The sequence below is a fragment of the Anticarsia gemmatalis genome, chromosome 17 (assembly GCF_050436995.1).
Source record: "Anticarsia gemmatalis isolate Benzon Research Colony breed Stoneville strain chromosome 17, ilAntGemm2 primary, whole genome shotgun sequence".
Classification (NCBI taxonomy): domain Eukaryota; kingdom Metazoa; phylum Arthropoda; class Insecta; order Lepidoptera; family Erebidae; genus Anticarsia; species Anticarsia gemmatalis.
This window is the reverse complement of record NC_134761.1, coordinates 8,154,672-8,179,378: the sequence shown is the minus strand read 5'-3', so window position 1 is coordinate 8,179,378 and position 24,707 is coordinate 8,154,672. Positions and strand designations below refer to the sequence as shown.

The 24,707-nt window shown below is 35.9% G+C and overlaps 2 protein-coding genes across 3 annotated transcripts; one reads left to right on the top strand and one right to left on the bottom strand.

Annotated features, from left to right (window-relative positions):
* Positions 1 to 3,327: 3,327 nt before the first annotated feature.
* LOC142980093 (protein PRRC1-like) lies at positions 3,328 to 8,474 on the bottom strand. Of its 2 annotated transcripts, none has more exons than XM_076125393.1 (10): positions 8,366 to 8,474; positions 8,060 to 8,223; positions 7,612 to 7,730; positions 7,352 to 7,470; positions 6,826 to 6,972; positions 6,053 to 6,155; positions 5,514 to 5,684; positions 4,878 to 5,067; positions 3,909 to 4,063; positions 3,328 to 3,436 (listed from the first exon to the last, which is right to left on the bottom strand). In XM_076125393.1, the coding sequence occupies exons 2-9, from the start codon at positions 8,207 to 8,209 to the stop codon at positions 3,938 to 3,940; spliced, it is 1,125 nt and encodes a 374-aa protein (XP_075981508.1). In that variant the 5' UTR covers positions 8,210 to 8,223; positions 8,366 to 8,474; the 3' UTR covers positions 3,328 to 3,436; positions 3,909 to 3,937. The 2 variants fall into 2 exon arrangements, with proteins under 2 accessions (XP_075981508.1, XP_075981509.1); XM_076125394.1 differs by having other exon boundaries at positions 8,060 to 8,219; positions 8,366 to 8,420.
* A 331-nt stretch (positions 8,475 to 8,805) lies between these two features.
* Positions 8,806 to 23,868, top strand: Snx1 (sorting nexin 1). Its single transcript, XM_076124944.1, has 10 exons — positions 8,806 to 9,047; positions 10,122 to 10,235; positions 14,221 to 14,464; positions 15,313 to 15,498; positions 15,914 to 16,035; positions 16,438 to 16,644; positions 17,029 to 17,145; positions 17,485 to 17,604; positions 18,526 to 18,678; positions 19,162 to 23,868. Exons 1-10 carry the CDS (start codon positions 8,955 to 8,957, stop codon positions 19,210 to 19,212), a joined length of 1,407 nt encoding a protein of 468 aa, XP_075981059.1. The 5' UTR covers positions 8,806 to 8,954; the 3' UTR covers positions 19,213 to 23,868.
* Positions 23,869 to 24,707: the final 839 nt, after the last annotated feature.

The following is a 24,707-nucleotide window of genomic DNA, read 5'->3' as shown; positions in this document are numbered from 1 at the left end:
AAATTGAAAATAGTTAAATAAGTATCACGATGTCATTTTGGCTAAACATACACACGTGCAGAGTGCCTCGTGCGAATAATTAGTTACATGGAGAGTATGTTAGGTATGTTGATTGTTGAATGACATAAAAAATTGAAGTGATTCTTGTCCATTAAACCCTTGAATGTCAAATCATACAAGACAAATCAAGACATTAATTTAGTACTCGATGTTGCTAAAATTAATATTTCACGCACGTTAGTTAAATTGTTGCAATATCTCGATGATCCACCTTTTGTACTAAGCTACACTCTGTCCATTATATATTATCTGATTTTTTTTTAAAGACAGCTCCCGCACTAAGAATTGCTCTTGTGTGGCGGGGACTTTTACCAACATACAAACAACGAACACAAAGCACAACCAGAACCGAAACAATTATTTGTGGATCGCAAATAATTGCTCCATGTGGGAATCCAACCCACGACCTCCCGACGCAGTGGTATCGGCGTGGCGACCTAAACCACTGCGCCACGGAGGCAGTCATTTATAATATATAGATAGGTACTTTCGTAATAACCTATGTATTTCAAAATGTTAACATCGAATACTTTTCTCTGGCTCTAAGCATAAGCGCTTATAACTTTTTTTTAAATTATTTGCCTAGTTCTGTGTCAAACTGCTGAATAATGGCCCTCCCTTCCATTTACAATCCCTTCAGTCCTTTTTTGCTTCTGGTCATCCAAGAATGCGCCCAAGTGCACGTCCATTTCTATGCTATAATAAAACCTGGATACAGACATCTTAAGTATGTTGCACTATCGTTGCACTTCAAAAATTCGCATCCAATTATAACTCGTTTATAAGTAGTCGTGAAAGCAATACAAATGAACAGCTTTACCTAGGTAAGTAGACGTTTCATTAGCATACAATACTAAACAAATAACAAAGTATGTTGATTCTTTAGAGACGCAGACATGTCTCGTGCTAGCACATTGTTGAACGCAGTGTCACGTTTTCATTTTTTTCTTCAGCTCGATCTCTCGATCAGAAGTTGTAATTAATAAGTTGTCACTAGTATACTGAAAAGATGTTTGAGTTCTTTGACCAGTAGTAGTTCAGTATTAACAGTAAGTACTTAAGTAGATACCTACTGCTAATAAAGCTACAAAGATCGTTGAGTAGGTAGCAAGCGACTTGTCCAAAGCTAGGTGATTGTATTAATTCAGTTCCTCGGCTTAACCTCCCTAAAGTCGAGTTAAATTATTACAAAAAAGCATATCAAACTTAAGAAGAAAAGTTGCCAACTATGGATTCGCAAGAACAAAAAGCTAAAAACTGCAAGTAATAAGCCTGTTCCACTTTTAATAAATGCCTCATTTACAGCTTGCAGCAAAAAAGTTAGAAAGTGCATAAATTAGTAGGTATTAACCTTAGGTCGTAACTTTAAAGCAAAGATAAAATATTTTGTTACTTAAAAAAAATAAAGTGGGAATGTTTTTTTCAGATATCTACTCAATCTTTTTGTGCAACGTTCGATTCAAGTTCGAGTTTAGGTAAATAGGTAAAAACACTTTAGTAGGACTTTGCCTGACCTGAGAACCGAACTCGAGACAGACATCATGATCAGACGTATAATAGTCTAACTCGTCAACAGTAGTAAACATCTTTCTAAAAAAACCCGCGTAAAGCGTGCTCTAGTTTTTATCAACTTTTTTATTTACACTCTTATTAAGACTAGGGTTGCCATTTCAAAAATTTGGAATACCGGACAGCACGCGTGAAAACCCCGGATTTTAGAGTCCGAAAGCCGGACATGTCAACAAGAAGAGCAACCACGACGGGAGGAGTGGGGGAATGGTGAATATACTTGGTTCGTCGGTTGAACGTGGTGTGCGAGCAATGAGCATAGTGCGTGTCTCGCAGGGGGCCCTATTTTTTTTATTTATTATTTTTTAAAAACCCGGTCTACAAATGAAACCTTCCGCGGACGCTCCCCGGATGCCCTTTAAACTAGGACAAATCCGGGGAAACCCGGACGGATGGCAACCCTAATTAAGACGCATTAACCCGCCGTTAGGAGCTGAGTATTATGATTTTATTTGCACCGTTACCTTCATACAGCTGACCAACTTCATGTTAGGTCGTTCAACTTTGTATGGTCAACGTCAAAAATATAAATACATATGTTCATTTTCAAAAGCATTTTTATGTATATAATAGTGAAATAACCACTGTATTGTAAATTAAAAGTAATTCGATAATAATTAAATATTATAAATATCAAACTAAGCAGAGCTTGTACTATGGTAACCAAACAACTGATAAACATGAAACTTTTAAATACTTACTTACATAGATACATTTACAATTAGGCTCATCACACAAATATTTGTCCCGGGTAGTATTCGAAACCACTACACACGACTCAACGGTTACTGCGGCGATGAGACCACGTTAACCGCTGCGTCAAACGTGCAGTTGACAGCCCGGGAAGAAAGAAAATCATTGAGATTTTCTTGTTGACCAAAAGCAACATTTATTTCTTTCAAACAAAAATCTACGATTAAAGATGTACAGTGTATAAATATTTCTGATGTTTACTGTACATCTGCATTTGATGTTAGATCTCAATGTCATTCAGAGCGAATTCGAGTGGACGAATAATACGTACCTACCTATTTATGTATTCACAATAAGATTTCATGACTCAATATCGGTATCTTTATTGCCTTTTAACTATTAACTACACATCCGATAAGATTGAAATTAAATCCTGTATCGTTGGGGACCTTTACAAATAGGTATTATACCTAAACTCTTATCTAATATATAGGCAAGCTTGTGGTTGTCATTGTTAAAAATAAATTATATAGGTATTAAAATCATATTTCTTAACCCATCTCTGTCCCACTGTTCCACTCAAGAAATGCATTAAACAATTTTAGGCATGCAAGGTTTCAGCACGATGTTTTCCTTCACCATTACAAAAGCCATTAAAATCGGTTCGACGGGAAAGTAGTGAAATCATTACAGACAGAGAAATGGATAAAAATACTAGCATTTTTTATATTTGTATGGATGTTTGTTTCTATACTATGATGAAGGTAATTAACGAACGTAAGATCGAAGAAGACATTTTTAGTTAAATTTCTTTGTTTGTTAACTAACCGCCGGTTTCTGAGGCACATTTAGCGGTAGTTTATCTATTCAACAGCGTTCAAACTCATATAAAAAAATGCTATCGAGTAGATTACTACTACTAACTACCGCTTAATGTGCTCAGAAACTGGGGGTAAGTAGTTCTGTATAATTTATTGGACTAAGGTTGCATAAATAAAGTAAACATTGGCCCCAAATAAATTTAATATTTATATTTAACTCTTAATATACATATTATTCTTAACGATAGTATAATTTTATTATAATTTCTCTCCGTAATTTTTCTCTCCATTTCCTGCAATAAAAAATATGGTTGAGAAACTTGCTATAAATTATCCAAAAGGCGTTAAAGAAGAAAGAAGAAAACAAAATTGCATACACAAAAGGCAGCAATTTTCCTCGTAAAAAAGAAATGTATCCATGTTCTTGTTTATTTTTAACATGTTATCTATCCAAATTGTTCTCACATCTTCTTCTCAAAATGTGAGTTCGATTTTCGGTTCATGTATATGTCAAAAATCTTTGAATGCAGTCTATTTATTGAAAACAAGTAGTCTTTATGAGGATTATAATAATCTCCAATTTTATGAGTAATAACTAATGACCCTAAGGGCCAGTTCTTCCATAGGCGTCAAGTTATCTAGACAAATGTATAAAACAACTGTGAAAATCTCATTTGATAAGCTATTTGGTACACATTAAGGGGCGGTGAAACAGGACCTCAGCCTTATTTTATCTCCACCCTGTACGTGTTTTAAGCCACTTACAGTATACATAGCATAAGTCCTTGTTCAGTCTAGCTCTCGGCGGCAGATATGGAAAGCAGGCGGCGGTACGAGCCCGCGATGGACAGCGCGGCGAGCAACAACAGTTCCCGTCGAGGCACGCCTGTTGATGCCTCTTGCCATTGTGTGTGAGGTACCTAGATTACACAAGTGAATGATAACTTTTATTAAGATTTACCACTCCGTAAGCCGGTCTTAATTTTAATGTGCTATTTAGTCTCTTTGTGCGATAAAAACGCATCGTTATATTCGTCCGATCCACAAATTGATGTTTAGAGTCTGGTTGACCTTAAACTTTGTGACCATTGTCTGTATGATTGTGGTCCCCGCAAACACAACAAAAGTAATGCTAAATACGACACCTGTGTGTCTATGTCGAGAATAATGCCATATATGTGTATACCGTCTTATGTAACATGACAAAACACTTTTTAGATAAACTAATTACCAACCTATTTAGACATCTGGTTAAGAAGACTGTCTTGTTTTTAAATACTTCATCTACTATTGAAAATAAAATAGTCCGAAGAATTTTAGAATATAAAATAATAAAAAACATAACCAACACTTTGGCCACACTAGGCCAGCGTGGTGAGCTCAGTAGCGCTACCATGAGTTGGTAACTATAGTCTCCCGGAGACACTGTAGATCTCGTAAAACTCGAACAGCGCCTCTAGCGGATAGTTAAGGTACCAAAATTGCTACCATGGGTCGCCATATTTAATAACGTGTAGTTAAATTAAACAACAGTGAATGTAGATTGGCTTTGTCGTTCATTCTTTCCCTATTTGAGCCCACTGTTGTAGTTGCGTTTTCTCGTTAACTACTCTAGTTTTTAACTACGCCAACTCATGGTAGGGCTACAGGGTGTAATCCCTCATTACGGTAGGAAAACCTTGTCTAGCAGTGAGGCAGTAATGAGTTAAACAACATATTACAACAAGTACCTACCTGTAAACTATCACCCATAATAGATCCAATGGTGACACTGAAGCCAGTCTGCGCATGCGCATAATCAGCGGGCGTGGCTGAGCGCGCCACCTCTACCGCGGCCGACGGTACCGGCGTGCCTTGCGACTGTAGTTGCAGTTCGATGCCCAGGGATGGCTGCGACAGGATGATTAGGGACATGTCGTACCAGCTGCGATTAAAGAAAGAAATATTTATTTGTGTTGGAATGTAATTATTTATGTAAAATTAATGATACTGATGTTCGGGTTTGTGTTTATTTGAGACTGCTAACTCACATAAATATATAAAATAATAAACTGCAATATCTCACGATGTAATAATAAACGTATGTCGTAGTATGATATGCGTTTTATTTTTGGCCCAAACTCGATATTACTAGATCCAACTCTAGTACGTAGGTCTACAACCTCTACTTAATAACTTTAGGCAACTCACTATGCATTTCTTGTCAGAAAAACTCAGGAAACAATTTTAAGTCAAACTAGCGGCTCGAACCCGACACCTCTGCATGGCAATCGCATACATTACTGTACCGATCGCACCGCAGAGGCTGTTAATGCTTGTAGCCTGTATATATAGTATACAAAATTCTGTAAAAAGTGTTAAAGTTCTCACCGGTCAGTAACAGATTCATGCAGGAACCCCTCCACAGCTACAACGGGCACGTTATTATTAAGGTCACCGTGCACAGAGCGCACGTGCGCGATGCGTTGTTTGGCTGCAGCGTAGGCCGCCGCGTAGCCCACCGGCTGGGCCGCCGTCACGTCGCTCTGAGCCGCGTAACCACTAAAAAAATAAATTAATATCATTAGACAACTCACACACTGTCACCTGATCCGAAATTAAGCAGACAGTTTACTATGGTAACCAGATAACTGACAAACCTACTTATATATTTCAAATACACTACATATTTGTATAGATATTTTCACAACCAGACTCAGAATAAATGCTTATGCTCATCACACAAATATTTGCCCCGGGCGGAATTAAAACCCACCACACGCACCGCTACAGTTATTGCGGAGAAGAAACTAAGGAAAAAGACCGACAGCGACACTTATTTAAAATATTGTTAGGTAATTGTATGAACAATATTAATAAGGTATAGTATTTTTATTGTGTTTTCATTAGTGTATATCTATAATACTTACATAACATTTGCTTTCGCAAAAACACTCTGGAATGCTTGTCTGACAGGTGCAATCTTGACTTCTTTGTCTGATGCAACTACTACCAACATATCGCCACCACTTTCTGGAAATTAAAGAGTAAATATCCATTACGGTCTATTACAGAACTTAAGTTTCACGCCACAACAACTAAATTCAGGTTGAAAACTATCCATGATCACTGCTTCTTAAAATCATATCAGAGAGAGTAATAATAATATTGTATAATAGAATACGGGAATTAACGCATTTTACCTTAAAATTTTAAGGTAAAATGCGTGTTCGCGTTAATTCCCGTATTCTATTATACATACATTAAACATGCAACGCGAGAGTTTAAAAGTTATGAATAATAATATTATGTGCAATCAACACGCATTTGTGAGAGTATAAATGTTTGAGAAGAACTCTTATTATAATACATAGTGAAGTACAGCACTCAGTCATACTGTACTTATCAGTAGCAAACAGGCAAAATAACACTGATTGCTTTATCAAGTGTGGTCATTTTTGTCTACAAAAATATTATTATTTTATAGCACAAATACATTTCAACCTAGGAATTCTTCAATTTGGCAAGATTAATAAAATAATGATTTTCTGTAAAATTATATTTTAATCAAAAAATTATATAATTAATACTCTAAATGCTCTCAAACTATCAAGCTTCTAATATAATGAGAATAAAGTATTTAATAGATAAAACCTATTATTTTATCTACTAAACTTTTAAAATGATTATAGAACCAACTTACTAAGGTACTCCTTCATCTGAGGATCCAGTGTGGTGATGACAGAGTCCACTGAACTCTTTGCCTTCTCAGCAACTCGGTGCAGTATACCACCAGTAGCTACTGCACCCTTCATCCACGTGAACAAACCACTACCTGGTAGTATGTCACCTGTGAAAAATAAAAAATATTTAATACTTTCCGCAACCAAGACCAATGTAAGTTTTACCACAAATAAGGTATCATTACGCTTTTACCATTAATCACCTCAGCCAAATACCCATAACAGCGTATTTTCAATAGAACGTGTGAACCCTGCTTATGGTGTTAAAAGGACAAGAAAAAGAAGAACCTATTTGACTATTAATAGGACAATTTGCATTACTGTCAACATCTTTACATTTGTTTATTTTGAAAAGTAAACCTAATAACAAAATGTCATTGAGTCTACATTGCTTATTACAAAATCTCTGTTGAGTGTTGTGTAAAATTAAATTATATAAACAGCAATGCATGTTTTGTTTTATGTATGTCAATGGACATAACATACCAAGTTTGTCCATTTCAGAAGTGGAATCAGGCAGTGAGTCCGGTGACTGGGTTGTTTGTGAGTCTTCTGGGGACCTGATGGACACTGTTGGCTCACCCTTGCTCAATGGAATGGCAGGACTGGAATAATAATTAAGAAACATTAGTCTATTGGAACATCAAGAGAATGCTCATAATATGTGATGTAATTTCATCAACATTTCATCATACAGTAAAAGCTGTATTACCTATTGGAACTTTAAAACAGACTTAAATGTTTACCTGAATTTCTCAGAGTTGTCTGGCTGCCGAGTTGGTGCTTCATCTCTTGCTTGCACAATGATGGGCTGGACTGGGACAGACACTGGTATCGGCACAGGCTGTGGAACTGCTGGTGTGCCCTGAAGAAGTATCAGGATAAATTTAAAAATCATAAGAAATAAATAATATCTGAATGTCTAAGTTATAAAAATATATGTACATTTATTTTTCAGTAAACACAAGATTGCAAAATTACTAACTTTCAAAAATTGCACAACTTTGAATAATTAATAAGGCTCACTCCCACACATTTAAATTGGAAAAAGTATTTGACTTTTTAAGATCTGTCTAGTTGTTCTCCATATCTTATTTAAGGCTATTAAGATTATTTTATAACTACAAGCAATTCAAATAAGTGCAATACAATACATATAACTTTTGTTTACAAGCTGTGAACAAAGATACTAACATCAACAGCTGGTTGAGCAACAGGGACCACAGGGCTCGCCGTCACGAAGTTAGGAAGCTGCGAGGGCGGCGCCACACTTGACAGCAAGTTCCCAGTACTTGCTGCCGGCATAGGAGGCTTGGGAATCTTCGGCTTCTCCGCATTACTCATTTTCAATTACCTTTCTAACAAAACAACACAACACTATAGTTCACTATTAACAATAAGTATCTACAGTTTACCTTCACCTTCTTTCTACAGTACATAAAAATATAAGTGAATGGCTATAAAATCTGGTTTTAAGCAAGCTATAGGTATTATTTTTACCTTCAATCCAGTCCACAACAAAACAAATTCGTGGATCTTTACGATTTGACAAATGACAGTATAGTCGCACTCTCGAAGATCGCTTTAGAAAATGATTAAACTAATACTTTTGTTAAATTGAGAGTTAATAAACAGAAAAAATATTTTATTTTGTTCACTACAATAAAATATATATCTTTTCTTGTATAAAATGAGAAATAAATATTTCCTGAGTGGTAGGATACTATTTAGGTTCAGCTTACAAATTCATGAAAAACACACAACATTCGCTGTAAACTAAAGTGAATACGTCACTAAAAACCTGACAATAGGTGTCAGTTCCATGTTCATAAAATCGTAAAGTTGTTAAACATTATAATTTGGTTGTCTCCTTCACACTTACGGAGATTTACTGTAAACGACATTACTATCATGTTGAAAATTGACAGTTATCTTTAGACATAATTGTACACAGGGGGTTGCTCACTTCTGTCAAGCAAACCTTCGTATCGGAAAGTTATCTCGCTGTTTTCGGGAAAAAATTCATTAGCGGCTTGTAATTGTCCGGTCGGTTGTTTGCAGTGGTATCTTATTTCAGTGCTCTATAACCATGTCGGAAGGGCCAGACACACCGCCCTTTAGCACGGTGGATATTAACAACGATAATAGGGATGACGAAGATCTTTTCGCGTCTGCGGTCCAGGTATCTTATTGGAATCCTGTTTTAATAGCTTGTTGTGTTCGCGTCCGCCCCCCGGCGACCCGGTGGCATCACGTCGACGCCCCTATGTCTGTTTACTTTAGAAAAGGAATACATTTTTTTAAGTTGGGTCATGTTCCTAAATGCACATCATAATTACAGTTAATTATGGTATAATACATTCGGTAATTAAAATTAACACTAGAATCTGAAATCGTGTGTTACCATTGGGAGTAGAAACACAATGAGGCTTGAATTAACTTCCAAATATCCTTGAAAGTTAATTAAATTACTGAATTATTGGCTTAATGTTTTAATTTGCTGAATTATCATTGTGTTAGTCACCTCACTGATAGCTGTTCATGTTTATGGATGTTATTATTCTTTATCTTTGAAATTAGTTGTTGTTCATCAGTTTGTTTTAAAAAGTTATACAATGTCAACTCTTTTAAATTCATGTGTGTTTTTGTATTTATCTAAGAGTCAAGTGAGTATTTCTATACGAAACTATATACAGGTCTTCTTTACTTTGACATGACACTGCAAATATTGTTTGCGATAAAATCATTGTAATAAAAACTTGTATACACATTGATAGTTTATACAAAAAATGTGATTCATATTGTACATGTTATGTAAATTACTTAAGCATTCTATCTGTTATACTGTTAGGTAAACTTGATTAAATCACAGGTTATTTAAAAATACTGTAGATTCTATAATATACAACTTATAAGATGAGATGACTCTTGTATGTGTCTGATATTGCCAACTGTTTTTTATTTTAAACTGTGAGGTAGGTTCAGATCTACAAATCAGTGTATTCTACAAGCCGGCACCTTTAAGGAAGGGAGACCATAAAAAGATACGTGAGAATTATGATACATCTTCAATTAATCGATTTGCAGGCATGATTGATAAGAAATCATACAAAATTCATCTGACTTGATCATTACCTTCTATCCAAACCATTTAAAATTAAACTAATGGAAGTAAAATCAGGGATCACTACAGTCCTTCAAGATATATATTTTTTTAAATATTGTTCTGTTTTTATAATGATAATGTTTGTTGCAGGAAGTAAGCCTAGACCCAGAGGTGAATGGAGCTCGTGAAGGTCTTGAGAAGGTCACCATCAGTGACGCTCCACCGTCTATCACCGCTTCACTGAGCAGCCCTATTATGGAAGAGGTAATTTAATGTATTGACTAGCTGACCTGGCAAACATTGTTTTGCCATATAAATTTAAAAAAAATTGTGTCATTTATGGGTATGAAAAATAGTTGTTGTGGGGCGATTTTCAGACCTAGTCAATATGCTCACAAAATTTCATGAGAATCGGTCAAGCCGTAGTGGAGGAGTACCGTAACTAACATTGTGACATGGAAATTTTAAATATTGACTTCCTTTGTACTTTGTTTGTGCTAGTGGTGTTCAAACCCTACCTAGCTCAAATATAATAAGCATAAGTATTTGTTAAGAGCCTTGTTGTAAATCTGTTCATATAACTATGTATTTAAAAGTATATTTATCAGTTCTCTAGATCTCATAGTACACACTCTGCTAAGTTTGAAATTAGGTGACTGTGTGCCCGTTCTCCAAAAATATAGATTTATTACTATTTCAGTATTTTACTTTAAATTCGAATAAATACGACTCTAATAATTATAAAATGTTTGTGTAAATAATAGTGTAAAAATGAGGAAGGATAATGAGACATTTTAAATTCCATTTCAAGTAAACATTTTCAGGAAATGTGGTTCAAGTACAAAATGCTTACTAATAGAGCTTAAACAAAAACAGGTTTCTATTAAGCATAATATTATAGAAAAAACTGTTTAATGCAGACCAAGCAAATTATTGACATTATTTTAGCATTGAAGCATTCTGAATGAACAGAAACTTGAGCAACAGCAATTTGTCTTATTTTGTATTGTTGTTCTTACATAAATAAAGACCAATAGATGTCTCATCAAAACTTTACTAAAGAGAAACTATGTCCAAGTTCTATTGTCATATTTTCATCCTGCTTTAACCAAAGCCATAAGTGAATATTGGATATTATTCTGTTGTAAAAACAAGAAATACCCACATTTATCCTAAACCAAACTAACATAAAATTAAATCATCATCAGCCTAGCCTATCTTCCAATTATGTTGGAGTTGGCTTTCAGTCTCACCAGATGCAGCCAAATACCAGTATTTTAAATAGAGTGAGTGCCTTTCAGACCTCCATAATCCAATTACCTGGATTACAGTGATTAGATTTTTAAGCATCTTACTTCTTCTACTACAAACATAAAATTAAATAGACAATCAAAATTCTATTTGAATCAGTCAAGTCAATGTACATCCGCTACGACCTTACACAAAGATAAAATTGCTGTAGTTGATAGTTGATATGACGTACAAACTCAATAAAGTACTTAATGGTGTAGGCTTCTCGTTAATCAAACTGTGATAGAAGCCGTACAAATACGTTATAGATCTATAGTTACACTATATCTAGGTATTAGAGCAAATCAAAGTGCGTATCTTCGAGTACCTAATCGAGATTTTCTTTCCATCATTTGTGATTAGCCGCGTCCACACTAAGCGAGCAGCCTCGCGAGGCAATATTTCGTTCTCGCTCATTTCGATTTTAAAGAAAAGAGACTGAAATATTGCTTCGCGAGGCTGCTCGCTTAGTCTGGATGCGGCTAATGAGTGATACAATAGATAAGATCCAGTTATGGATTTGGAGGGGCAAGTGCCTTAACTGCGGCGTGGAAAATCGATCAAGGTCCTCAGTTTCCTTTCAGAGAGAGACCCGGTTTGCTAGAACACAAGTTTCCAGAAACAATACTATATTGATAAAAAAAATGCCTCCATGGTAGTAAGTACGCCTCTGAAGGGTACTGGGAGTAGGCTGCTGAAGCCAGATACTGACACGCAAGGGTCAAGCTACCTATGCCACGTTTACACAGAGTAGATACTGAATCGCCGTAAATGGATTTTTAGTATTACGGACGTACAAACATTTGCAACTATAGGGTCGAGATCTGGACAACTTCAATGTTTTGCCACTCCAAAGCATGGATCGCCTCTGTTTAAAGTTGTGGTTTATCGTAGCTATCCGAGTTAGAGTAGTTAAGATATGGTTTCTATTCACTTATTTCGGAAACCAACCGAATATTTAACCCTAAATATTGTATGTTTATACGTTTGCACAATTTAAATCGACTATTTTAAAAAGTATCATTAATCACTCATCAGATTTCTTTAATTTTTTTGCTTGTTTGTTTCTTTAAATGAAACAGTGAACGGTTTTTATGTGTTCATCGAAGCACGAAGACGCTCGCTTGAATTCATTCTGTATTTCATTTATCTATCCGCTGGAAAGATTGAATAACTATGACGAATAATAACAATCGTTTATCCATTGGTTGGTATAATAGCTAAGGGCGGATGTAGGCATAAGGGTATCGGTATTTACACCTAGTTATTTTAAATCTTTATCTATAACATACAAGTTTATGACATTTAACAGTCTTACTTATGGTTAAAATATTCGACAGCGAATCCAGAAGACTTAGTTTTGAGTCACGTGTTTGTTGTTTTGTGGCCTAAGTTGCACCGGTCGGTAAATAATCAGTGGGTTAAGCAACCCTTGGCGCGGTAATTATATATTTAGTTGGGTGACCGTGTAGTGGTATTTGAACTGAGCGTCTCCTGACTTCAAAGACCACGTAAAAAGCACGTAAAAACGAACTTGATCTACTACGTATTACCAATAAACACTGTATTTCTTCTTGTTTTTAAAAAGTGTAGAATATTGGTAAAAATTAAGTTACTTCTAACCTTTCCTTGTGCAATCGCATATCTGTTTTCAAGGAAATACCGTCCGACTGTTGCATTTTTTATCTAATATTCAAATTACAACCTAAATAAACGTGCATTTAACACGTTAACTCAAGGTTGAACCATTGTGTTGTAAAAATAACTTCATTAAACGAGTCTATTCCAATGAAAACAAGCAATTGACAAGCATTTACGTTTTATAGATAGCTGAAATGCGTTTTCATTTTTTAGTCAAATCATTGGGTAGGTACCTAAAAGTAAACCTTTTCTGTAATTCTGTTTACTACTAATAAAGTTATAAATGCGAATGTTTGTATTTAGGGATGTCTGTAAAATGTCTGGTAGGTACACCTAATAAAAACCTTCACTGATACAAAAAAAACAATTTTTGATGCTTTGATACGCAGATCATTTATAACCTGGAGTACCAAAGTCAAACTCAATTTGCTTTATTTCATAAACTTTTTACTAGTATTTGATATCGTCAAGGTATTTTTAATCCGAAAAGCTGTTGCTCGTAGAAATAATCAGCAAGAAAGACAAGAGAGTGGCTTGCTCTAAGAATACTTTTCACCTTAAGCAACCATTTCACGCGGACATGCAAACAGAAGTAAAAATAAAAAATACCTCAATATTTAATCGCTATCCGCCCTTTTACGTCAGTTATCTACAACCGATGCATGACGAATTTAGCTGGAATTACAAATGACTTATCGCAGAGATACTTAATCCGTGTAAAATCCATATTATGTACGTTTCTAATTAGGATTGGCCTTCAGGCGGCTGTCGCACGAGAGAAAAGATATCGCATTGCATTTTGTAAACAAAATGATTCGATATATTATTCTCTCATTAACAAACATGCGTTGGACTTTCGCGTGCTATTGCATTGAATCAGATTGTATCAAAACAAGCTGCTCATGCACATCATCGTATTATTATACCTTCCTACTAACTGTCTATGATCCTCCGTTCTAGAACAAAGGCGATATTTTAGTTATTTAAAAATAAGTAGATATCCGTGCTAATAGATCTTGGAAACCCTGAGTTCCTGGGAGTTCTTTAAACAATACCTGAAGGGTAGAAAAGTCCCAAATTCGCACTTGACCAGCATGGTGGTCTAAAGGTCTAACTGCTGACTTCGTCAGACAGTGGAACAAAAATGGTTATTTCTTTTTTATTTAATAAGAATACCGAAGTAGTTAAATTTTATGTTAAACATGGATTGATTAACGCAATCAAGTAAAATTAATCAGTTACGACGGCCTCAAACTATCTATACCAATATAGCTTTTCCCTTTAAAAACACAACCTGTATATAATTTATCTTCCACAGATAGGCACAGAGCGCCCAAACAACATAATAATAACAATCACTGAGCCGCAGAAGATCGGTGAAGGCATGAGCTCGTACGTCGCCTACAGGGTGCTCACTAAAACCAACATGCCAATATTCAGCAAGCACGAGTTCGCTGTGCTCAGGCGCTTCAGTGACTTCTTAGGGCTACATGAGAAGCTTACGGAGAAGTATCTGCGGTCTGGAAGAATTATACCTCCTGCGCCTGAGAAGAGTATAGTTGGTAAGTGAAAGTAATGTTTTCGTATATGGTGTAGGACAGGAAAATGGAAGACGAGGGTGTTCAAGTGGTGTCTCTTTAAAATTTTCGTATAAAATATTTTCCTGTCTTTGTTAATTTATTTGTGCTATAACAAGAAATGTCTTCAATCATCAACAGAAGATTTTGTCACGAATGTAATTTAGTTACTTTGTGCTTAGTTCTCATAATGCATTATTTGTGCATAGTCATAAAAAAATCTGTGATAAGTGGTTTATAAATCGGAAGATTCCTCGAGGTATTTAACCGTGATTGAGATTGATTTGTATTTACATTTCCATATTGTGTAGTTGGATGCTTGCCTTGCTTTGATGCTTGTGATTTATCGTATTTCGCACTATTTTTGTACTCAAAAGGAGAAAACGATACGAAAAGTATATTTACAGGTCAAAGAAAGTACGAATCTGATAAATACTCATCAAAAATTAAAAAAAAAACTTTCCTCGTTTTTTTTATCTACTTCCGTAACGATTGTACATAATTATTATATATTTCAACAAATAATTCCAAACAAACTATACAACAATAACTTTGCGACCAGCCTTTCTATGTAAACCATCACCCATCTATCATACAGCGGATTACAGTCTAATTGACTGTGTGTTACCAAACTCAGACGGATTTTTCCTCGCCTTGCCTCACCTCCAACCAAAACAGTATTTTACACACACACATACTTTAAAGAATACCTACATACATGATTAATTAATATCACGCCTTTTTTCGATAGAAGTAGGCAGAGACCAAAGTTGGGTACGATGATAGTTACAAACAGTATTTTATTGTCAAATATTTTTAATATGCAATCCTAGGCACAACAAAACTGAAGATGGCATCCACACCATCGATTGAGAGCGCGAATGGTACAAGTGCGGCGGGCAGCATGCAGTCCCAGTTCGTAGAGCGACGTCGTGCAGCCCTGGAGCGGTTCCTCAACCGTGTGGGACAACACCCCGTGCTGTGCATCGACCCTGACTTCAGGGAGTTCCTTGAATCAGGTCAGTAACCAAGAAAATGTAATGAATTATCCAATAAATTTATGTCATTCAATATCTTATAGGCGTGGTCTTAAAGGTATACGTGTACCTTTAAAACCACGTCCATCAGATATTGTAGAAAGTGTAATTTTGAAACAACATCAAAAGTGTTTATTGGCCTTTGATAAGGTGAAATCTTACGATATCAACTTACTATTAGATCTATACATCACTATATCTATATTTATTTATGTAAGACGTGTACGTAAATGTAAAATACACGTGTACGGCGTATGCGTGCACGTGTTATGTGTATAAGTTGTGCACGTTCATGAAGAGTCGTAATTTTTTTTCAGCTAACGTTTGCAATTTTGTGTTACTTCTTTTAATGGGTAGCGAGTAGTAATGTTTGCTATTTGTTATTCACATATAACAGAGTCAGAGCTGCCTAAGGCTACGAGCACATCGGCTCTCAGCGGTGCGGGCGTGTTGCGTCTCTTCAACAAAGTCGGCGAGACCGTCAACAAGATCACATACAGAATGGACGAGTCGGATCCGGTAAGAATTTACTATTTTCATACGTGATTATTTAATGAATCATGGTGTTTATAGCGATATTTTTAAACATTCGTGTTGCACGACTATTCATGATACTTACACGTGGATCGATGCGATTCAGGGCTATCGTTCTAGGACGAATAAAGTATCATAGTATTTCTAGCCTCACTTTTATCATATATTAAGCAGTTTAGCATGAGTTATATTTGGATCGTGATTCAATCATACAGGATTTCTACGCCCTTATCGATCTGATCTTTTCGCATACGGCGATCACTTAAACGTCTTTTGAATCAACGCCCGGGTCCGTTATTGTGTGTAGTCGCCATTATCCGAACACTATATAATCGTATAGCGTAACAACTATAGGATGGAGGGATTAACCTATTTTCATGGTGGTAGTGGTTCGAGGAGCGTTCATCTCGTATCGAGGCGTTGGAAGTGTGCCTGCGGCGCCTGTACGGTGCTTGCGAGGCGCTGGCGGGCGAACGCCGGGAGCTGGCGGCCAGAACACACGACGCGGCGCGCGCTGCTGCCGCGCTGTCAGGCGCTGACCTGCACGCTCCACTGTCCCGTGCGCTTTCACACACCGCGGACCTGCATGAGAAGGTAACTTTAATGTATTCCTAGCTGATATTATTTTGTCCACGATGATGACTGTGCAGGACTTTGTTTAATGTCCAAGTGTGTGCGCGATATACATGTACGCACGCTATTGCCTCCCTCTCGTAGCCCAGTGGGACAGATAACCCACAAAATCTGTGAAATATCGCGAAGATCGACTCAACCCTCCAAGGATTCCGGGACAGACAATTTCCGCATCGATAAACGCATGATTTTTTTGCGTTTACATTGCTGACCACACCAACTACAACACCGGCGCCTGATAATACTTGTGTACTAAGACTTACAAGTATATGGGATGTTTTTGAACATTTAATTTGTATGTATCGCAGAATAAATGAATTCTAATGAATAATATAACATTTACAGATAGAACAACTGCGGCTGGAGCAGTCGAACACGGACTTCTACGTGCTGGCGGAGCACGTGAAAGACTACCTCGGTCTCATCGGCGCTATCAAAGACGTCTTCCATGAGAGAGTCAAGGTACACAGTCTATTTATAACGTACGAGTAAGCCTCATTAAGTGACTGAATTCTAGTATGAAATTCCACAGACATATTAACCGGGTAGCAAGTTAAGCCAAGCATTTCGAGCACAAAATATTTCTTATTCAACAGCTTAAGGATAATAGGTTTGTTGATAAAAAACAGTCTATACTTCTATAGTGTCGATCTTCTTACAATCTGTGTTCAAGATTAAGCTGTTGTTGGGAATGTCATCTCTGTATTCAAACACATTTACAGGTTTACTTTCCTTAGTTATTGCAAAAAAACTGTCCAGATAAGAAATATTGTGGTACATTAACTATGTGATTCCTTGCAGGTGTTCCAGAACTGCCAGCACGCTCAGATGCAGCTGACCAAGCGGAGAGAGAACAAAGCGAAGGCTGAACTCGCCAACAGACCAGAGAAGATCGAACAAGCTACCAATGAGATTATTGAAGTAAGATTGTAAATTCTTCTTGTCGTATAGTTACTGGCAAACCTAGTGTCTAAGTTGTTATAGCCGCCCGAAGGCCTTTGACGTGGCTTAACGACTGTTATCTTAATTGACAACAACCGGACCGACTTTTTACGTTTCCTCCGAAGCACGGAGAAGCCCTGTTCAAATATCACTATGCGGTCACCCATCTATGGAATGACCGCGCCAAGGTTTGCTAAACCCACAGATTGTTTACTGATCGGTGAGCGCAACTGGCTAAGGGCGCCTCAGATTGTAAATAAAAACCTTACAAAAATGTATCTTACAAGCTTTAGTAATAGCGATCAAAAGATTTTAATATTTTTTGTGTTGACCGCTTCCCAATTTTCCACTTAAGGGTTTCTCGTAGTTTCGGTGCCTTCAGTCCCAAAAATTCTCCTTTTATTTACAAGACTCAATCATTTCCCTAGAAGTCGCAAAGAGCACAGCACCTTTGGCCTTATAAATTGAGTGGTTATTTTGGTCTACTACCTTGCATTCAAGATGTTACTTCAAAAACTTGTTTTCAATATGCAAAGGGATATATTACATGTATTCTTATTTAGGATGACTTGTAGCGAGTTTTCTCCCTCGTATTACGGGCTTGTACACAAAACTGCGATGCGACATCGCATCGTAAAAATCTACGAGCTCGCACAACGCATCGCAAGAACTTGCGAATTGATTCGCACGCGCATTTCCCTCACCCTGGGTGATCACCGTGGGAGACGCCTTGCCGCACGAAATCGCATCGCAGCAATTCGTGTCGTAATTTTCTGCGTTGCGAATTCGCGTCTCGTCGCATCGCAGTTTTGAGTACAAGCCCTACTAGTATTCCTACTTAAATAGTTAAGTCACCGGTTTGTTTCTTGGGGAGATATAAATAAGGAGTTTGTTTTCTAGTGGGAATCGAAAGTGGAGCGCGGGCAGCAAGAGTTCGACACAATATCGCGCGTGATCAAGAAGGAGCTGGAGCGCTGGGACGAGCTGCGCCTCACCGAGCTGCGCGCCGCGCTGCTGCGCTACCTCGACGAGCACATGAAGCACCAGGCACAGGTACCGGCTTGACATCTCCCTTCTGGCATAAAACCCGGCTTATTGTCAAACCTCTATAACATGTCTATGAAAATTAAATCACGCCGAATCGTCCTCCTTGGATACCGGTGAAATATAGTGTCTAAAAATAAAAGTTAATCGCATTCTTTAATGGGTACGTGTCATCCTAAAAGATGGCCGGTTTCTTTGAGATTGCACTTAAGGAGCGAGCGAGTTCACTATTCCATCACTTTGTTCACGTAAAGACCACAGTTTGCACGATGCACGACCGATGGTAAGTCAGTATGGGGTGCCATATCTAGGTTCTATTTAAGGACTAAAGTCATCTTCTTACTTTCAGTACAAAAGTCTGACTAACCTTAGTATTTAGAATAATATAGCAAGTCTTGGCCACTTACTCTGCTTATATTATGGGACCAAGTTCTAAGAACCGGGAGCATAATGTCTTCAAATTACATGTTATAATGTAATATTTGTCCACAGTCGATCCGCTACTGGGACGCGTTCCTGCCGGAAGCTCGGGCGATCAAATGAGTGGGACTGTGCCGGCACCGCGCGCCCACACCCTAACGCGCCGCCACACAACTAACGTTGGTAAATGGATTATGTATACATACACTTTATATAAATACAGATACTTCACTATCAAAAAGAAAAGAAAAGCTATAATACTAAGATGCACGACGGCCAACCAGGGGTAGTATTACTCGGCTGAAATGTCAGCTAAGGTATTGTAACCTTAAACATTTCACCGTGTATAACCCCTTGTATATCTTAGTATTATAGGAAAAACTGCTTGTAGACGGAATATTTCTCATTTTATATAGCTTTAAGAACACACGGCTATAGACAGGACATCTAGCGGCTGAATACGTCACTCAATTTTATGAATATGGTAAAATAAAAAAAGTAAAGTTGTGTGGCGTTTGAAATTCAATCATTATTTTAACTAAAAACAAAGTAATTTGTCCTTTGATATGTTACTTTATTGCTCACTTAATAAAGCTCAATTTTGAATGACAAGCTTGATCTCTCTTGGAATGGGACTGCATCTCCGCTTCGCGTTTACGCTTTGTATAGACTTTACAGCGAAGTATCTGTATTTATTTAATTTGTTAAACAAACTGTAAAAGTGTTACTACTTGGTTAATATCGTATAATTTGTCAACACCTAGAAAACCAAGACTGTAGATTTGGCAGCATTAGAATACATACTTACACATCATGCCTATAAGTTATACCTGAAGGCTTAGGCAGAAGTGTACAGAATAAATCCAAGTTTAGTCCCATGTAAAGGAGGCGAGCCTGTTGCCATATACCAGTAGCGTTACCAAACTCCAGAGAAACGAATTGTAACAGTAACCTATGGAGAAATATTGTAATATAAATAAGAAAAGACCAATAGCACTTGGCCCTACCCGGGAATTTAACCCAAGACCTCATGATCACTTGTGGAATACACTACCGACCGCGCCACAAATATGGTCATTGTTATAGCTATATTGTGTTTTCCAAGTAGTAACATTTCTACAGTTGAATTTTATAGTAGATACACAATTTCTAAAATAAATAGACACACATATAAATACCTCCGTACACAATGTTTTAAATAAACGTCATAGTCTTTTTATATAAGCCTCTATGAATACATTTTTTGAAACACTACGATTTTTCTATAGAATAAAAATGGAGATTATTTTTATTGTATGCAGGAATATAGTCTATACTTTGAAAACAGATCTTCTGAAACTAATTTCTTTGAAGACTACTTATAAATTAAATCTTAATATCTTAAGAAAGTCTTGAAATATGATTTTGGGAGTTCTGTCTCAAACGATAGACTTTATCGTTAAAAAATTAAAATGTAAAAAATATTTGTATTAATAATGTTCTTTTTATATTTACTGGGTTAATTTGAAAGAGTCGATAAGTATTGTATCTATAAATAGGGGATAAAGTGTAAATTTCATAGCGTATTAGGTAAATATATCAACAGTTATAGAGAGGTTTTAACTAAGCGTATTTTTGACTAAAAAAACACGTGTTTATTACATTACGCATGTAATAATACGAACGTATACGGGCATATACGTATACGTAGCTATGAAAACGTGCTTCAAAAATATGATTAGTTTAAAAAACTCTTAGTTAAGTGGGTTTGTCTTCAATAAGAGGAAATTTAATGCCAAATAAAAATTACATTCCAAATTATATTTCAGTTGTAGGTCTTTATTTATACGCCTTGGATATATTACAATACTATTTCAGTTTAATTCCGAAAATAACCGAAGATACCCGAGGCGAATAATTAAAAACGAACTACTAATACGTCCTGTTTTACGAACACTAAACTGTAAGCATGCTATCTCAGTCTTTTTAGAAGGAAGAAAGAGGACAGCATGCTATAAAATGCTGCGTATATAATTGATATTATAAACAGACACACAGTAACTTTAACTTATATATTAACAGTGTAAAGCCCTGCCCCTCGCATCGTTGTACGTTATCTAAAGTGGTTATTGTCTATATAGAATCCTTTGGTGTATGTATGTAATTGTCATGTAGCCGAGTACCGAAACGTCTTTCAAGTTATAACAGATTGACACAATATAACAAGTGATTTAAAAGAATTGCCATTGAAACGTCTATAATGTACTCACATTACAATAATCTAGTGGACGCACGATACGTCCGAACAGAGATATTTTCATGCACGCCGCAAACGCTACAACACAAGTTTTTAAATGACGACGTGTTTGTACGCGCGACCCGTTCTAAGTGGGAACAATTTTAAATCATGTTACATTGTGTTACATCTCATGGTATCTTTGTCACTCTGAAATGTATTTGTAGTTACAGAAATACTTTTAAGAATATATGTTTTGACGTTTCAGTACTCGGCCTTAAGCGTACGTAACGAGCTGGTCTCTGATTGGTTGACTGTACTGGATAAACTAACAAATCTTCACAAAAGCATTTAAAATTCATTTACTAACGTTAATGCAAATATCACTCAAGTTTCTGAATACCCGTCGGAATCTTATCTGTATGTAATAAACAAATTTAAGACTTATTTCCGAAGCATAAAGTTCTATTTAGATTGCACATACAGTCCGCGCTAGCAATCATTTTCAAAGGTCCAATCTTAGAGTTCGTTCATATGATCTCTGATTTAGAGAAAGCTATACATTTTAGTAGAAATTGAAGCCTGGCATGTGTAAATATAATAATAGATAAATTATATTCCTATCTACACCGAGATAAATATTTTTCATCGTAGTAATAAAACAACTTCCATTATCAATAAATACTTCCTCATTAACTAATAATAAGTTAGAATGATAATCGTATAACTTTTTTGGACCGTTTCTTTTAGATTATTTGCTTTATATTGCTCACTATTTAAAACTGTATGTGATGCGTTTAAAACTTTCGATAACTAACCCTTGGTTTCTGAGCACTTACATTTAGAGGTAATTTATCTACTCAATAGCGTTTTTTTATATGAGTTTAAACGCTATTGAATAGATAAACTGCCGCTAAATGTACCTCAGAAACCAGGATTAAGTCGTTATGTAAATAGGCTTTCTTACGCAGTTGTTCTTTGAAAATACGTACACGTGCGTACAGGTGCACGCAACAGTCTGCCGAAATATATTCTAAAGTAGATGATTCTATAGACAAGCACATTTTATATCTTGAAAGATTTCAGTTAATTATTTGGCTTTTAGTACTTTTCGGGATATTCTGTATATAGAACTATTCATATATAAATATGTTTTTTACAAACCAGGCTTCAATTTGTTTTTAATACGATATAAATGAAATTAATGTGATGTATTCGATGAAGGATCTGTTAAGTCATTATTCCTCTAAGGAACATTTTTATTTCATACATTTTATATGTATTTAGAATAATGTATGGCAGTTTCTATTGCTATTAATTTTAATGTTAAAGTGGCTTGCAATGAATTCACATACAAAATAATATTGAACTCAAAAATATCGCAACAAAACGTTTATTTGTAAACATTTCATCCACGATGTATAACAGTCACTGACTATCGAATAGTCGAGAACCAATTTAAGTCAAGTAATGTAAAAACAAATACTCGATAGTCAAAAAATTCAGTATCAGAAAACATCGTAAACATATTATGTCTAAGGCTTTCCTTCCAGCTGCTAAGCCAAGAGCTTCTCTGTGCAAGGCTCTCCAATAAGTTAATATTTTTACTTCTTGTATGTTCAGTAAAGCAATTTCACCTTTAATACATTTATTATGACATATTGACATTACAATATCCTATAATGTATTGCTTTATTAATACCTGATAATTAATTTTGATGCGTTTTATCGCTGTATAAGACACGTATGTTTGTGAATTCAATGCAAGCGACTATGTACCGCTTCGTCTTATTTGTTCGCTATTAGGATCAGCGCAGTCAAAGGGAGTACAGCTGAAATTGAACCTTATTTACCCCCGGTTTCTGAATACATTTAGCGGTAGGTTATCTATTCAATAGCGTTTTTATATGAGTTTAAACGCTTTTGCATAGATGAACTACCGCTAAATTAATTCAGAAACCGGGGTTAAGTACTGTATATCATTGAAATTGTAACTGCTGTTTCAAAAACTAAGTCACCTAGTTGAGTTGCGGCCTGTCTGCGCTGATCACTAACATTTAGAGTCTTTGCATTAAAAACACGTCGTTTGCAAAGCCTCTAATATAATTCTTAAGAATTTGTTATCATCAGTGTATATTTTTATATAGTCATTTGTTTTTTTTTATCTTAAATGTAAGAATACTAGATTATTGCATATTAGAATTGTATTCCAAAAGAATGGTTATGCGTATGTTACAGTCAAAGTATTCAATTGGATATTTTATATTAGTTACTAGTGCGACTAGTTGCAGAAATTATGTTGTCCCGTTAATACATTTATTAGGTACGTTATATAGCTATGTTGTAGATGATAGCTTGTAAATTTACCAACTGTCCAAATTCATTACTTTGACCGTAACAAAATTTACCTTAGATATGAATATTAGGTAGTATGATTGAAAAAAAATTCGAGTCTAATGTATTCCTTATTTTTTATATTGCCAAATATATTTTAGTGGTAATTTGGTGTAATGGAAGAGATGAATAATTATGAATAAAGTATATAATGTTGGTTTCCATTTCAATGATTGCATTATTCCTTGCCTAATTATCCCTTACACACATCTGCTAATTTTCAAAATTACCTATAACAATTTTTATAATAATGCTGACATGCATATATACACTTGATAGGGGACTTAAATTAAACAGTTATAAATGTTATTAATAGCCTGTATATGTCTATTATTCGATTTTTGCCAGGCACGACCACTGCCTGGCAAAGGCCTCCCCCAAAGCTTTTTACTGTAGCCTATTTTCAGCGTCAGATTCCATCCTGGGTTATAGATGTCAAGTTCGTCTCTCCATCCTTTAGGGCAGTGGTTAACAACCAGTGCAGTGGTCCGTGGAAGTCAAAATATGGTCCGCGAATGATTTTTATATTTAAAATTTTCAGGATGATTATTACACTTTATTTTCAATATACTTACATAGGTCCCTGCTTACAGGAATAATTTAAAAGTGGTCCCGGACTAAGAAAAGGTTGGGAACTCCAGCTTTAGGGGGTCTACTTCTGACACTATAAGGTGTAAAGAAAATAGAGCTTTATTTTGATTCTAAATTAACGTCTTGATAACGTGTTTCAGGCTGGTTTGAAACAATGGCCGCGGGTAGGTTTCAGTGGGGATATTTAAAACTATTTTATTTTAATTATCAATTTTAATTAGTGTAATTTCTAACACTTTTATACTTCTGGTTTTTACTATGGGTTTTTGAATCACTGTTAATTACTTAATATTATCACTCAATTGCAATCAAATATAGCCCCGGAAAAGCCGAGATTTTTCGCATTAGGAAAATCCCAAGACAGATAGGCGCTCATTATATTGTGATATCACGCTTATAAAAGATTAACTAGAGATAT

Bases quoted from the DNA above. Each gene is read 5' to 3' on its own strand.
- LOC142980093 (XM_076125393.1), bottom strand. From the start codon at position 8,209: ATGAGTAATGCGGAGAAGCCGAAGATTCCCAAGCCTCCTATGCCGGCA. The intron at 7,471-7,611 runs GTAAACATTTAA...TTATTATTCCAG, and splicing joins GACAACTCTGAGAAATTCAG to TCCTGCCATTCCATTGAGCA. The intron at 4,064-4,877 runs GTAGGTACTTGT...TGTGTAATCTAG, and splicing joins TTATGGGTGATAGTTTACAG to GTACCTCACACACAATGGCA.
- Snx1 (XM_076124944.1), top strand. From the start codon at position 8,955: ATGTCGGAAGGGCCAGACACACCGCCCTTTAGCACGGTGGATATTAAC. The intron at 9,048-10,121 runs GTATCTTATTGG...TGTTTGTTGCAG, and splicing joins TTTTCGCGTCTGCGGTCCAG to GAAGTAAGCCTAGACCCAGA. The intron at 10,236-14,220 runs GTAATTTAATGT...TATCTTCCACAG, and splicing joins GCAGCCCTATTATGGAAGAG to ATAGGCACAGAGCGCCCAAA.